At 24.4% G+C, this 17,970-nt stretch overlaps 1 protein-coding gene across 2 annotated transcripts in view; it reads right to left on the reverse strand.

Annotated features, from left to right (window-relative positions):
* Positions 1-17,970, reverse strand: part of LOC145834697 (retinoic acid receptor beta-like) — a 70,734-nt gene that overhangs the window by 11,893 nt on the left and 40,871 nt on the right. Inside the window, exons 1-3 of one of the 2 annotated variants that reach the window (XM_082942194.1) lie at positions 5,049-5,487; positions 2,154-2,245; positions 1,701-1,934 (exon numbers count right to left, since the gene is read on the reverse strand). In XM_082942194.1, the coding sequence (XP_082798320.1) occupies positions 1,701-1,934; positions 2,154-2,245; positions 5,049-5,301 (579 nt within the window). In that variant the 5' untranslated portion in view covers positions 5,302-5,487. Of the gene's footprint in view, positions 1-1,700; positions 1,935-2,153; positions 2,246-5,048; positions 5,488-17,970 lie in introns of those variants that run through there. The other variant, XM_082942193.1, reaches the window with a different exon arrangement.

The raw sequence follows: 17,970 nt of genomic DNA on the forward strand, positions 1-17,970 counted from the left end.
GAATTCGTGTTGCTATGGAATTTATGTTGCCAGGGAGATTATATGTGTATTGAAAATGGGCGTATTTCATTCAAGTTATTGTGATGTAAAAATCATGAACTTTAATTTACAATTCTAAGGTTTTTATTTAAGGTCAAAGGGAATATTAAACATTATATTATGTAACTTTTACAGGGTTGCCACTCGTTTTTTCTAAATTTCTTCCAGGTTTTTAAAAGTACACATTTTTGGGTCTATTTTTATTTTTAAGATAATTTATATGTAAGAAACTAAGTTAAATAGTATAAAATTAATGTAAATATACTGTAAAGTTACTTTAAATTCGTTTTTCAATAAAAAAAAATTCTGATGATGACAAAAAAATCTTATTTATATGATAGATTTGTTGTGTCAATTCAAAATTTTACTGCTGAAAATGTTAAAATTTCTCAAATTCCAGGTTTTTCGAGATTATTTTTGCCTAAATTGTCAAATTGCAGGTTTTTCCAGGTAAAGTGGCAACCCTGCTTTTAGTGGTCCGATATATTTCTCACATTTTCAACCTCTTTAATTGTTTTGTAAAGAAAGTTATATATAAATTTTAAAAGTACTAACATATTTTTACTAAAACTTGTTTTATACTCGAAAGCTATAAATATATAAAAGCGTAACGTTCTAAAATAAGCATTAAGTAATGTTTTTTATAACTTACATATATCGTTATTATGACATTAATGTTGAAAATATATTTTCAAACGATAATTAACTAAGTACGAAGTAATCTCGTTTACTTGTATTAAAACTGAAAGTTCGTACAAATGCGATTGGCTTATGTAAAGGTCAAAATATTTATGTTGGATGAAAATATATTAACAAGCAATAATGTTGTCTGAAAAACATATTATAACATGTCTGAGTTGAGATTTTATTTATTACTTCAAAATCTTAATAAAATGTTTGAATAGTTATTAGCTATTGACGAGTTAAACCTTATAAGATGTTTCACTTATCATACTTAAAGAGGTTAAAAATATCCAGACAATAAAAAGTAGTTTAACTCATTAGACTTTAATTAAAGCACTTAAGCTATTTTCTGAAACAAAAACTTGCTTTTAAATATATTTGTTCCATATTTGGTAAACATACTTAGTTAAACTTGTCTACAGATAAAATATCGCTAACTTATCAAATAAAACTTATATATGTATATATATTAGTGAACTTAATCTACAAATTATTATCTTCTGTGTTAGGTGTTGCATTTGTTTAGATTCAAACCTAATAAGTTTGAAAATATTAGAAGAACAGCAGATTAATTTACTTATAGTTTTTATAAACTTTCTACAATATAATACTTGTGATGATACAATATTTATGAATTGTAAACTAAATCCTCCTGCTAAGTAAGGTAGCGATGTCGCTTTTTGGGAGATCATTTTATATGAAAAGTTCTGAATCAATGACATTTTCCAAAAATGTTGTCCCTTTTTGGAACCATTTATTTCAACACAAATAAACTCAATAAAAAGTTGCTAATAATAAACTTTACAAGTGAATTAGTATCAGAAGAAAAAAAAAATTTGCAAGATCAATTAACAACTAAATAAAGAAAATTTACAGAATGTAATATTTAATGTAATCCTGTTTTGTTAAAACTAGTAGTCATTTCAACTAATATAACAAAACTATCGACCAATAAAATAAATTAAACAATCATTTACCTTGCACCCTTCACAACTCGACACCCCGTAGTGATACCCGGAACTCTTGTCGCCACACACGAAACAGGGTTTGAATACCCTGGGCGGAGGAGGGGGCGATTGCGGTTGGTAGTAACCCATCATCTGGTTGCCATGCATCTGCTGGTGGTTGCTATGCACCATTTGCTGCGGGTTGCCATGCATTTGAAGTTGTTGCTGCTGGGCGATCTGTCCCCCGTTCATGAGGGGGTTTACCTGAAGTGAAGAAAAATATAATTGTTTGGTGGGGCTTTAAACAAAATTTATTACACAAACTCTTTTTCAAACTTTATTAAAATGGAAAAAGCTTTTTTTGAGTCAAAAAATTAAAACAGCAAAAAAAATTAATTATCATCGTCTTTATTTAAACTTTAACTGGTAATTATTATTGTTCTAAAATTTTTATTTATTTTAATATACATTACAATAACAAACTTGTCCGTTGTGGTGATTATTGTGAAAATTGGCATCATTTTCAGAACCACTGTAACTTCCATTTGAAGAAAGTCCAATACTGTCTGGTGAGGCTGTGACAATAATGTTCAATTATTAGTTAAATACTTAAATATTTTAAAGAGTTGTATATAGAGATTTAAATTATTTCTTTGGTGAACTGCTATGTATTCAAAACAAATTAAATTAAAGTGATGGTATTATAAGATGTAAAGTTTAATACAAAAATTAAGTTCAGCAGGTTAAATTGACATTAAAAAAGAAATAGTTTTTGAGTACTTTTTTTTACAAAAAGGTTGTTTGGGTGCAAAGCTTTATAAACTCATAAATTTATAAATACTTAAATGCAAATTTAAACACAATAAGGTCAAAATGAAAATAAATACACCTGTATGACTTGTTTTAACGAAATAATAAATAAAATAAACATATAGTTTTCACAAGGTAAAGTGAACAAGTTCAGAGAAATGTATTTGTTGTGATACAGCATTTTAAGAAATATAAAAAGATCAGTCTGTTTCCTTTAAAATAATTAGGATTAAATTCAAACTTTTTTACATATTATACACCTCCTAATCAAATACAATAAAATAATATTTATTAGTTAACAAAATTAGTTACACAGCGCAACATACAGCTTGAATTTAAAGTTTAAGTCCAAATTACAAAGTTAACTGGTATTTATAACAATGTTTAATGAATATTTAAAATTTAATAAAAAAATAGTTTCTTTTTTAATTATTATAATGAGCTCGGACAATTAAACAATTATACAATTTGAGTTAATTACAGTACATGTTATTCAAACAAATACTTAGCAATTATCTTTTGGTTTACTTGAAACTACGACTAGTACTACAAAGCAATTAAAAACACATGGTTCACGTTTTAATAATTAATTCTTGTTAAAATTGCTTATTAACAAGATTAAATTTTAAATCTACATAACAAAATGTTAAACGTATTATCTATGTTAAGTAAATTCTTTATACCTAATGTTTGTATAAATATTTTTAACAATGTATACATTGTTTAATAATACTATTTAACAATGTATAAGAACAAAATTATATTAAAAAAAAGATTTTTTGTACTTTGTAGAACTGAAAAATCTTATAAAAAAACTTAAAATACTATTAAGATTAAAAGAAGCTATTATGACTCAGTAGAGATATTAAACAATCTTTTGAAGATCGCAAAACTAGTTCAAATATTTACTTACTAGAGACACTTAGTATAATCTATTAGTTTGTCATTAAATATTTAGTTAATGATTAACTGGTTTGTTAACTATTCAAGCAATAATATTGAATTAATTTGATAATTTTAAGTCACAAAACATTATAAAAACATTATGTACCATAAACATAACATCAAAAACAACATTATAAGAACATATGTTTTAGAAAAATTAAAATCAAACAAACTAGAAAACTTTTATAATCAACTCATTTTTGCTGTAATATAAAATGTGAAATATATGGAATTATAAATTAGTTCACATACTTATTACTCCTTATTCCATAAATTTAAGTATAGACCCAATAAAATATTTTGGAAACATCAAAGTGTACATGAAACCAGAACCCATAACTAACTAAAACAGCTTTTACACAGCAAATTGTACTTGCATAATTTAAACGGTATATCCAAATAAAAAACACTTGAAATAATTTACCAAGCACATAAAACAAATTACAAACAAATATATGAGTTCAAGTAGTTTTTAGTTGGTCTAAGTCAAGTACAAACTTTAGTACGTTCATGTAGTAAACAAGTTAGTACTAATTCTCTAACGAATTTATTACAAAGTGAACAAATTTTAGTATCTACTATAAAATATTTAGTAAACTCTATAAAGAGTTTAAAAACTTTTTGTTAACCAAGCATTTTGGGTTTTTACTATTATACTTAGAAAATAAAACTTACTTATCAACCAGTATTGGTTTAGCATCAGGTGATATAAAAAAATTGAAAGGTAATACTAAATTTTCATAAAACTAATTTCTTAATATTTATCAGAGTTCAGTAGACTATTACTTTCATATGAGAACGAAAATAGAAACAACAATTGCAAAACAAATAGCTTATAGGATGTATTTTTCGCTGGCATAAACTGCTTCAAAACAAACTAATTAACTAAACCGTGCCAAGAGTAATTAAATGTGAAAATACAGGTGTAAAAATATAATAATTTTTTCATTTCAACTTGTGTTTATTGACTATTAAACATTATATTAATAATCTAAAATTGTTTATAAACTTGATGATATATAGAGTATTTTATAATTATTTTTGAAGCTATTAACTAACCACACAGCCCTTGGAGAATATTTAAAATTCAATTATGTTTTACAAACACATTTATATTTATCTAATTAATTAAAGGTATTGCATTACAATAGACTGTTTCAAACGGTTTTTGCAACTATATTGAATAAATGCTATAAGTTGTATTAATAACATTATAATAGCTATTGTTATAAAATTACTTATTGTAAACTATTTATTTTTGTAAAACAATTTTTTATTGATTTTTAATATAAAGGGTGTTATATATAATGAAAGAATTAATCTTATTTACAAACTTAGGATTTTGGGTAAAAAAAAACAAGAATTTTTTATTGTTAAAACTTAATTTTAAGTTTTTTTTACCACTTGTTTTCTTTCAAAAAAACAACTCCAAGTATTTACTACTATTTTTTTTGAATATTTATGTTTTAGTCAAATACTTTTACTAAATATTTTTTGCCTGAATCCTTTTTATTTTAAAATAAAACACAATCAGAAGTAACCTAAATTTTTTCTATTTATCTTTATAAAACTTACATCCAACAACTTATTTACTAGAATATTAACTATGACGTCACAACTTACATCCGTTCTGTCGCCCCCCAGTGTCAAGCCTGTATGGGTGGTGGCCCTGAAAATGCTGGTTGCCGTGGTAACCAGTGTTGTGGGGGTGATGGGGACCCATGGAAATGTTCAGTTGGGTGAGGGGTTCGACCACGTTGGGGAGGGGAAAGTTCTGGTTGCCATGGAGACGTATGGGGTTGCTAACCACGGCTGAGGGGTAGAAGTTGGTGATGACACCGTTCATACAAACTTCCATCTGCTGTTGAAAGTTCATTTTGCTGCTTTTTGATTGGCTGAGAATATTTAAAGCTTTTTGATTGGCTCCCGAGTTGTTCAGAGAGTTTCAAACAAAGATTAAAAAGTTTTGAGACCAAAGAAGGTTTGAATTTTTATAACTTCAAAGTCGGTTTATAAACTTTTAAAGTTTGGATTGTCAATGTTGCAAAAAAGAAATTACCAATAATTCTGCAGATGTATTGAAAATAATTACATTTCTTCAGGTTTGAAATTAAAATAGGAATTGTAAAGTAATTTTTCAAAGTTATGTATGTGTTTCAAAAGTATTTTAATTATTTAATACTCTAATATTTTTTAGACTACACTACCAAATTAAAGCTATAACTTTTAATATAAGTACAAAAAAAGTTAGATAAAATGTCTATCTAAACTACATGTTATCACATTCTGGCTTACACTTGTTATAATTAACTTATAAAACACAAATTAATCTACTCATACAAAAAAGTTAAGCTGTAGCAAAAAAAAACCTAAACAGATTTTTTTGTTCTTATAACAATAAGGTAGACATTAAAAACATACAGATTATTTCAAATAACTTAAAAAAGAGTAAGAAAAAAGGAAACATAACTTCATAAAACAAAGTTACTACAAAGTTTTATTGTTTTTGGTGATTTCATGATTCTTAAAAATAGATTACTTAAAAAACTATTTTCTTGACCATTTTAAATACTACAACTGTTAGTACTGTGATTACAGTTCTCTTATATCAAAGACATTAACTCGTTATTCAAGGCTTTAAATAATCTTAGTTAGTTTTGGTAATTTGAGACGAGCTTATAGAATTAAAGACTAAACTAATCATGTTTTATAATTACTTATTTTGTTGTAAGCATAATAACTTTTTCTTATGTAAAACTAAGGTTTTATATAATCATATACAGTGTGAAATTTGATTACTCTGTTTAAGAATTTTAGTTATCCAAAATGAAAACTCTTTTTAACAACTTCAATATACTATTTATTATTTTTTCAAGATTTAAATGTTGCTAGCCAAAGCTGGAAAATACGTTTACAAAACTTTTTCTCCTTAAAAAGATGGCTTTATTTTTATTATAAACCTTCATTAGTTTCTTTTATTAAAATGGTGACAAGGATTCACGCTTATTTGAAATGTCATTCCAAAACACAAGTAATTTATCAATACTTTTCTGTGACAGTTAAAAGAAAAAAGAAAGACTTACGGGTCATTAATAAGTAATTTTTATTAATATTTAATTAAGAGCAAGCTCAAAACTTTCGAGAAACGATCGAGTGAATTCTAACGAGTTTTTTTTTTTTTGAATAAATAATTTGAAAGTTACAAAACACAGCTGTTAGTCATCAATTATTTAAAATAATTGTAACAAGTAGATGTTACTAAAAGTTTTAAAAAACTTTAAATTTTGACAAAATTTGTTTTTTCTGTACTTAAGCTGTTGTTTTCGAATTTGAATGTTTAAATATTTAATACAGCTTTTATCTTTTCAGTTTCAAAGCACTTGAAAAAAGTTTTTATTAAATATTCAAAAACTGTTAGGAAATTATTGTTGAAACACTTTTGAGAACGTAATTCAATATACCTTTTATTGATACTTTAACAGAGTTCTTTTTAACTTATTCATCATATTGATAAAAATAATTATAATCACCAAGTAAAGCTGATAAAATTTTGATAAACAATACTTTTAAATGTTTTGGAAATAAGCTTGAGGATTTAAATCTATACCTTCAGTTTTCAAAACTTTGTTTAGCTTAGGTTAAAGCAGTTTTAAAATTTACAAAGTTTACTTAAAAGCAAGCAGTAAAATAGATAAGATAAAAATTCACTTAGAAATGAGATAAAAACTTTAAATCAACTTTGTAGTTTCAGCGCTTTTTAAACAACAACAGATAATAAAATTGTAAATTACAAAACATTTACTAAACTGCAATTCATATTTTAAACAATAGTTGGTAGATATTCAACGTCAAACTTAAGTTTATTAAAATCTTTAATATACCACAAACAGTCAACTTTTTATTATTTTATAAAACTTTAATTGTCAAAACTTTAGACAGCATTGTAAACAAAAACGTCGACAAATTTTCTTAAGTTTTCAAAACGCAGTTGAACTTGTTTTTCTATTCAAATTCTAAAAACCTTCTTTATCATTGTAAGTATACAAACTACACATATGTTGGAGAAAACTTGTAAATGTTTACTGAAAATTTTATAACGCGATAGGTGTTAAGTGAAAACCCATTGAGTTGTGAAAAATTTCTTTTGTGAAATACAAGTCAACCGATTGACACGTAAAAAGTTAATAAGATTTTACTGGTAGCTTTTAATAAGATTTCACTGGTAGCTGTCTGATAACATTTCACTGGTAGCTGTTTAATTTGTACACGGAACTGTTTTATTTAAAGTTTCAATTTATTCGTAAAAATATTTTAAATTTTTCACAAAAATGTTTCAACTTTTTCACAAAAATGTTTCAACTTTTTCACAAAAATGTTTCAACTTTTTCACAAAAATGTTTCAACTTTTTCACAAAAAATATTTTAAATTTCTCAAGAAAAACTTCCAAAAAAAAATTCTTGAAATAAATTATTTGTAATTAATAAATTACTTTCTCATGAAAATATTTGAAACTTAAAAAGAAAATTCCAATTTTTTTACATCGTTATTTTATTTATTAACTCAAACTTTAACTTAAAAAGCTTAAACCGAAATCGTTATCAGTTTAATTAAATATAGTTCATGCACGAATAATTTTACTTATTATGATAACGCTTTATTGTGTTTATAAGACATTTACTTCGACTAGATTTATTTTAATTTTTAATAAATTTATTATATGACAATAACCTTACCTAGTTTGTATTTATTCTAAATTTTATTATTTCAAAACCTTCTTAACGAAAATAAAACTAGTAAAAAAAATCATTAGAAATAACTCCTTCACAAAACAATTTTTTTGTTTTCTTAACTTGTTTATAAAACAAATATGATTAACCATTATCAGTTTAGAAAACAAAATCTTTTGTATCATTTAATAACTCTATTTACACTAAACAAAATCTGCTTACTTTATCTTATAAAATTGTAATCTCCAAACTGTATTTGTTTGATAAACATGCTTACTAAACAGAATCTTGCTAATAACTTTTTATTTAATAAACAGTTATTAATTCGGTAATTTGATCTGCATGGAGTTTACACTTCAAACAAAATGCCGGCAGATAATTTTGCTCATAAATTTATTAAAACCAAAGTGCTCATAAATTTAATTCCCTCTAAGCTTTCCTTCATACTTTCACTATTCAGCTTTCTTCTTTACTTTTTATTTGTAGTTTAAATGTATTATCAAATACTTTTTACTTTTTAAATAAAATACGCGTTTTGATTTTTTGACAAGAAAATACTTTAAAAAAAACTTAATTTTTTTGTAGTAAATTTTATTAATTTTAAATAATTTCAACTATATTTGGTGTCTACAAACTAAGTTTTGTAAAAAGATAATTCATATTAAAACTACTAAAAATAAACGCTTGGAAAAACCAAAAAAAAAATATAAAATGTTTAACCATCATTCTAAAACACAATACACTGAGACATACAAATAAAACTTCACAATTTTAAACTGATAGCACTCATCCACTTAGCAAATACATTTATGGAAAAATTCTCACATAAAGCCCATCAATCTTTGCAAACATGTTGAAATCAAAATCGGTGCGTCCGACTTATCATAACAAAATATTTTTTCAACTCTCTCACATTCTGTTCTCTCGCATTTACTTCTCTCTCGTTTTTCACAAACCTCTCTCGAATGTCATCGGAATGATTTATGTGTTATTTAACTGTGTAATCTACTTAAAATAAACTGGTATCTATAATTTGTTTCATAAGGGTATCTACAATGTTGGAAACATATTTATACAAAACAAATCTATGTGATCAATTTTGTAAGAAAATTAGGGTAAAATTATTTTGGGTAAAATTATATGTAAATTTAATAAACAGAATTGGTGAAACCTTATGGATGGCCTAACAGTATTTTTTGTCTTTTTGGAATAAAAAATGACATTAATAAAAATGATTAATATATTAAGAAGTTAAACTAACATCAGTAGTAAAACTTGTCTAGCCTGTACTTACAAATATAAATTAACAAATTGACCAAACCCAATGTATATTGTTCTGTGTTATTGGTATTATGGATAAGACATAATCAACATTTTAGACTGAACATTTGATAATTAAATGAAGTATTCAACATACACTTTTACTATCTGAAAAAAATTTCTTAAAAAACATTATCAAACATAAATAATAGCGTCATAATAAACACTATATGAAAAAAAAAATTGAATATACTAATAGCTTGATTCTTATACTTAAATGATAGTAAAAAATCTGCAACACAACTAACGCGTTAATAGATTCAAGTTAAGTAATTAGTACTACTAAAAAACTATTGCTAAACTTTAAAGAGCTTTAAAGTAGTTATTAAATTAGAACTAAATTTTTTTACACAAAATTGGCTTAAAATCAGTCATGATTATTAAAAGTATTACAAATTATTTGTTTTGAGTGATCATTTAAAAAATGTTAGAATGAAACACGTTTTAGTGAAATGTAATAATAATTACTCATGTTCAAGGAATTTATCACTACATGATTGATCAATCGTACAATATGTTCAATTATGAAAGTTAAATTACATCTGAAACTATTTGATAATATTTTAAGACTTTATTACCCATTTGAAACATTGATATTTTCATGCTAAGTAGTCCTACACGTAGTTTTAAAGAAAAAAAAAGTAAAACATTCAATTTATAAATTGTTAATTTAAAATTAAAAACTATGACATACTCTTAAAAATTAATATATTTTAATATTTTTAATATTATTAACAAATTAGTTTGTATCACACCACAACAGCTATATACGTAAATCCTAATCACTGTATACATACAATTATTAATAGATCATAAACTTTTTATTGAAAGTCCTTATATTGTATTTACCAAGTAAAAATTAAAAAAAAACTTACAAGTTTTTAACTGTTAAAAAAAGTAATTATTAACCAAGTTGTTCTTACTAATGTTTGCTGTAAGTTTGAGCAACACGTTATTGAAAGCTTTTTAGTACCAATTAAAATAAACTATTTGTAAATTAGTTCGAGTTCCGGTACTAATTAATTTTCGACAAATAATATTTAAAATTAATAAAAATAAAAATATCAGCAATTAATTGAAAGTTAAATTACTGCTTAAGTACTTTAAGTGTTTAAAAACTTTTATTAAATTTTTTCAAACCGACAACATACTTAACTGAACTAATTTAAAAATATAAAAACTAATTTAACTGTTATATAAACGACACTACCTTTCATAAAACTGTGTTTTTATTAACATAAGTCTGAAACACATATTTTGTTATAAAAACTGTTTTAACATTAATTCAGTAAACTCTTATAGAAGTTATAAAACTGTTTTGTAAGGTTTACATATATACTGTAGCTCGATAATATACAATTTGAAAACTATTTAGTTTAAATACAAAACATTCATAGAATTTTCAACACATCTGTTTTAACGGAATAAATAACTTTCTAGAAAAATATTAAATATTTGGATTTTTGTTTGAAATAAACTGATATATTTAAATTAGTGTAAACAGCTTGAAAAAAACTCATTTCAAAGAGCCACTGATTTTTTTCCGCTTAAAAATAATATTTAACTTTAAAATGTTACTTATCCTGTCTCAACTAAATATTCAACTCAATCAAAAACATTAAATGCAATCATTTTTCATTTTCACCAAGACTTATGTTTTTACTTGGCAAAAATGACCATTCATGCTTATTTTCTATAAAAATGAGCAACTTTTCACCATAAATAAAATTTTATAGTTTTATTTCAAACGGTCCACTTTTTTCTCAAGGGTCCTTGAAAACGTCGACTCTTAAGTTTATCATGTCAAAACAATAATCTTTTGTGATGTCATAAACATAATCTTTTGTGACGAAACGATGATCGTTGCCATAAAATCCCCAAAATGTTGGAAACGTTGTCATGGCAACCTAAACATTTTGCCGTCATTATTTATTTTGAGTGTTTAAAACTTATTAATTGGAAGGGTTTCCTTAATTTAAACTGTTATCTTGAGAATTTTTTAAATTAAACAATTCAAAAAAACTTCTAAAAGTATTTTCAGAAAAAGTTTGAAAATACTTGACTTGTTTATTTTTTTAAATCCTGAAATAATTAAACTTTTTATGTTGCATTGTCAGGAACTTAAATAATAAACCTCTAAATACTTAAAATTTTACAGTAGTTTAGTATCAATCATTTATTTATGATGTTGAAGCAGCAAAACAAGTAAAAATATCCATTATTTCTAGAATCATTGAAGTTAGTGCTTATTGAATTGTGTTTAAGTTTCGTTTTTGGTAAAAATCTCAAATAAAAATTACTCCAATAAAAAAATATAAATATATACTTTTAAGTATAATGATTTTTGTCCTTGTCACAAATAGTTTATTTGTGTTTTACCAAATCTTTTTTCACTTGCATACATTCAACAAAAGTTAAAGAAAATATATTAAAAAACTGCTACCAACTGGTAATGGGATTGGGTAGTTTTTACAAACATTTTTCATGTTATTAAATTATTAACAAACAACATTACTGCCATGGGAACTACTTTTAGGAAGCAGGTTTGACGCATGATCGGTTTCACGTCATAATAGCTCCCGTTATTACGTCATAATCGAATAAGAAGATTACTTTCATCAATTTACCAGGGTTCGTTTGCAATAAGTGAAAAAATTTGGGTTCGTTAATATTTCATATTCATCCTATCCCATATATTAATTAATTTTTATATTAAGAAACGTGAGTGTTTATAAATATTCAACAATTGTTTTTCATTCTTGAATTATGGCTCATTTGTAGTCAAAAAATTTAAGTTTTCATGAACTCAAAGTAGAATTTTATCGTTTGAAATGTTTAGGTATCTAAAATAATTAAACAAAGTTAACAACGTATTAGTACATGAAAAAGAATCTATTAAATCTGTGTATTATTAAGAAAAAAATGTAGGAACAACCTATAACAATTTTATATTAATTATCATAGTTTTAATGACTATATAATCAAAGAAACAAATTAATAAAGGCTGATTTATCTGTATAGCGTTATAAGGCTTAAATTTATTGAGGTTTTTATACAAGACTTTTTGATAAATAAAGTCATTTGAAATCAATTAAATCAACTGATAAAGTAATCTAACAAAAATCTAACTTTTAAATAAAACTTAAAGCGTTATGTTTTTGTAATAATATAAGAAACATAATACATTAGTACTTCGTTTTATTTTTACAAACACAAATTCTGAGTTCATGTATAAAAACAGATTGAGATTTTATGTTTGTTATTAATTTTATAATGAAGCATCACAACACTTAGTCATCTTTTTAAAATTAAAACATCAACTTTTGTATAATAAATATTAATAAACATTAGTCAAAATTTTACAAGAAATCTAACACATCTGCGTATTAAAAAATACAAGATAAAGTTAAATTTTTCTAAACTAATGAAACTTATTTTAAATTAATACTCGCTTGTTCAAAATACAAAGATTTTTTTTTGAAAAAAAGAACATACATTAGATGTTTATACAAACTATTTATTTTCAATACAAGAACCAAGTAACGGTTATACATTTTTTACTTAAAGAAATTTAATATTTATGCATAATTGATAAAGCCATTTAAAAATAATAACACTTTGATAAACAAGTTAATAAATTAAGATCCTTAAGGTATTTTTTAGATAACTTTGGTTATCTATAGGTAATTTTTAAATTAAAAAAAAAGCTAAAAATTTTTTATACTTAAGACTAAAAAGATAAATACAAGTAAATAATAGATTACTAAATTAATATATTAATCTATAATATTTTTTCATCATAAACAATTGTCATAGTTGTTATATTAGTTATTAAAACTAAAATATTCTTAAATTTTTACAAACAACCATGTGTAGAAAATAATAGTAAGTTTCAAACAATGCAACTTTAGATCGGTAGATGAAAGTATAAAAATACTCGCTTAAAAAAACATTAAAATTAAAAGTTGAAATACTATCAAGAACTTAAAGTTTATCTTTCAATCTTAAAAATTTAAATTCGAAAATTACCCAAGTAAATTCAACATTTTCGAAGTTAATTAGTTTTCAGCCAAGCCTAATTCGTGTATTCGATATTTTAGTGGTTTTTTGGATAAATTTAATATTTTGGATATTTTAAGTGGTTTTTTTGGGTAAATTTAGAAAAATTTGGTAGCCTAATCTTAAAGTAAACAGATTATCGGATTTGGAAAAAAATTGTGCAAAATTTACAAAGTATTTTATTTCAAAAATACAGTAAATACTGAACCTATTATGTTAAATTTATTACTTTAGAAATATAAATGAAAAATTAAATTTGAGTAAATATTGTTGTGCATTAAATTTTTGACAAAAGTATAACTTTTATATATTTTAAATAGAGTTTAGATAAATAAACTACAAACTAATATCCAACTTCCTAGATTGAATAACATATCATTTTTTTAAACTTTATGTAACTTATTTTACGCATAAAAATAGTTAAACTCTAAAAGTGTTAGCTTAACTTTAAACAATTAATCTATTATTAGTTTTCATATTTTTATAATTTAAAATCTGTTTTAACCAACAAGTAAATTTAAATTTATTCTGCACTTTGTTTGTTAATTAAATAACCAAATATTTTTTTATCTAAACAAAATATATATGGAGAAGTTATAAATAAAAACTGTATAGTATAAGAAAAATAATAAGTAAAAATTTATACTTCTAGAACTTTACGAGCTAAAATGTAAAATAAGTAGGGAAGAAATTGACAAGGTTTAACGAAAAGGGTTGAAATATAACTCGAATTAATTTCTTATTGTTCGTTGAATTTACAATTACTTATTACAAATACAGCCTTCCGGAAATAATTGTTCTTTTGCTTAAATCGTACTGAATTGTTTACACAAATATAAATTCAAGCGTCAAAAATTAAAATAAATTTCACAATTTTTTCAAACAAGGATTATAAACAGCTTTTATACATCGCTGCATCTGCTTAAAACGATTATTTATTTTGTTTTTTGTCTAACTATTGTTCAAGTTGAAATTAAAAAAAGTATTTTTGACTGGTAAACATTTACTTTAGTAAGAAACACTGACTTCAAAGTTGCAATAAATTTTTTTTTGAAAACTTTGAAATAAAAAAGTGTATATATGAATTTGTCATGTGTAATAGTAAACATGTTACATACAGTGAAACTTCTTTGTATTTCATATTTAATATGTTAACATTTTGTTGAACTTGCTTAATTTTTCTTTAAATATGTAGTACTTGGTACAACTGGTAAGGGAATTAGTCAAATCAATTAAAGACTCAAAAATTGAAACAAAAACTCTGATAACTTAATTGGTATACTTTAAAAACATATTATTTATTTAGAAAAAAAACATTTTATTTTATTTTTACCGCAAAACATAATTTTATTTTACTTACAAAACCTTAAACCTGTAATCCAGTTATAATACAATAAATTTACACAGATTTCCAAAGTAAAAAAAACTTTTTAGACTTAATAAAGTTTATATATAATCTTGTAAATCTAAATTAGAAACATATTTAAACCATACAAACCATAAAACATTAACAAATTATCTACTTCAAACAAGGAAACATGTAAAGAAAATTAATGTTTTTCTTGTAACTCATGTATGGTTATATTGTTTGAGGTCGTGAATTATTTTTTTACAACATACTATTACGGTTTAATATTTCCATTACTTTTACGTTTAATCAAATTATAAAGTTTTTATTCAATCTCCATTTGAATTATTACTAATAAAATTAACTGTTTACTACACTAAAAGAATAACTTTTGTCTACTATAAAATGGCTTTTTTTTTTGTTTTGTAAGTTGCTTTTGAGTTACTAAAATGTGTTTTAACCATGATTTTTTTCTGAACTTTACTTAATATTAGGTTTAAAGCCATTCAAATGTTTTAATACTTAAAAATTACTAGTTTAAATATTCTAATTTTACTTAATAAGGACGTAATATTTTTTCAAATATGATTTAACAATAAATAATTTGATCATATGGAAAAATTCAAGATAACAAAACATATAGTATATAAAACATATTTAAAAAATAATTTTACAAAAACTTTATAACCTGAAAATAATACCAGGTTATTAAAAAGTCTTGAGACTTAAAGTCTACTTTTTGGAAAAAATAATTCAATTTGTGCTATATAATCTTATTCATAGCTTTATTTTAAAAAACATCATTACAACTTATGACTAACACAGAGTAAGGTCACATTTTTAAAAGCTTTGAAGTAAAATTTTTTAAGGAAGTCATGATAAAAGGTAAAATACTCATAAGAATTTAAATATTTTAGTTAAAAAATTACAGACTACCTCACGGATTATTTTGTTTTCGGGTAAAATACCTTTCAGGATTTAACAGGATTACTAGTTACTATAACAAGCAATTCTTACAGTTTGTATTGTAATTTCTGTAAGTAGTGGCTTAAGTCTCTATAGGAAGTTCCATGACATGAAAAAAATATCTTAAGAACCTGCAATTTAAACACAATTAGAAAGTATAAAAGTATTAGAAAGAATTAAATATTAAATTGGTTTGTATTGTTTAAGCTTGTAGATGAAAAATAAACTGAATTAGAACTTTATTTCTAGATACGAAATAAATCACTTTTAAGCTCATTATAGACTGGTAATTTAAATAAGTTTTAAGAGACTTATGTCGAATTAATTGTAATTGCTGTAATGCAGGGTTGATAAATAAGTTTCATGTCCCCATTTGGTTTATGTAAAATTGTTTTGTATGACCTTCAAATTTATGGGCCAATTTGCGGACATATCTGGTCTGAAACATACTTTTAAATTAAGGGAAGCTAGTGCAAAACGAATAAAACTGATTATTTGATATGAAATTTTTAAAGTGGTTTCTTAATTTAATTTTCGGTACAATATAGAGGTTTCTTGCAACTATGCTTGCCTGATGAGTCCTAACAAAACCGGTCGTAGGTTGTCTCGGATGCTGTTGTTGTTGGTCGTGTGGTGAAGCTAATTTTTTATTACTTCTTGTTAACTCGAATATTTTTTCAACAAGTATGGTCCGTGAAAGACTTCTAATGGTAAATCTGACCTGCCAACTAGAAAACTCCCCGCCCTTATTTCAAATCAAACTAAGTTCTATTTTTTATAAATTTTAGTAAGTTTCAATCAAGATCAAAGTTTGTTATAAAAATATTCTCTGACTAATACTTCAATTGAAAAATATATACTTATAAAGATATTAAGCCAAAATGGTCTGAACGATTTCCAATATATCTGTCAAATTAAATGGCTTGGTAGGTAGGGATAAATTTAAAAGTTTAAATTTTTTTTTACCAAATGGAAATTCGCTACTGGTTCAAAAAACTGGAGCTTACAAATTATAAACTGATAAAAAGTCATCCAGAGGTCGGTCGAACTTGGAAAAATAGAAATTCCACAATTTGCTACAAAAAATCTTGCCACAAAACACATTAAAGTTCACCTAAAGTTTATACAGTTTTAACAGGATTATCCTCACTTGAATGGATTATTACGTCATAATGCTGCGATGTGATTGTTGCGTCACAACAGTAGTATGTGTGGCATTCGAGCAGTTGACAGCTTTTTTGGACAATACATTGTTGTTTTAGATATACATTGCGGAATATACAGTTCATACTTGGCGGAAAATATACAGGGTTGCCACTGGGTTGCCACTGGTTTCAGAGAAATTTCTTCCAGATTTTCTGAATTTCTTCCAGGTTTTTAAAAGTACTTGGGTCTAATTTTAGTAAAACGTTAAATTTAAGGTAAAAAAATATCTTATTTTGTATAACAACATTGAAAAAATACTGTCAAATCTAAAGCTACTTTAAATGTGTTTTTTAATAAAATAAAAAAAAAATAATGTTAAAAAATGTTTACTTGTATGAAAGAAATATTTTACAACTTAACATGTAAAAACTGTTTAAAACTCTAGGATTTTTTTGCTTTTTTAGTGATTTTTGTTCAAAATTCCAGATGTTTTTTTCTCAAATACCATGTTTTTCAACCCTTAATTGTCAAGTCCCAGGTTTTTCCATAAATCCTGATTTCGTTGCCAAGCAGATCATACCAAATCAAGTAATTTTTGATCCAAAAACTAAAGACACCAATCATAGTATACTTAATCGTAAAATAATTGTTTTGTAAATATTTAATACTTTTTGAGTTAATTGTTAACTATTTCATCGAAATTTTGCAACAGTAACAATAAGAATTGTAAATAAAACTCAAGTTATGACACTAACAGAAATAAATACCGTTGTAGTTGAAAATGACAAAATACCCTTCTTTTGATAATAATAATTCGCTATGTTACCTATTATCTTAAAATATTTGAAATTACTTATAAGCGTAAAAAGAAACATTAAACAAACTATATTCAGTCGATATAAGTAATAAATTCTAAAAAGATTAAGTTTACCAAAAAAAATCAGTGTATATGTCTGTACGCCTGCATTAAATCTTGTA

The sequence above is a fragment of the Thalia democratica genome, chromosome 4 (assembly GCF_965202585.1).
Source record: "Thalia democratica chromosome 4, ktThaDemo2.hap1.1, whole genome shotgun sequence".
Classification (NCBI taxonomy): Eukaryota; Metazoa; Chordata; class Thaliacea; order Salpida; family Salpidae; genus Thalia; species Thalia democratica.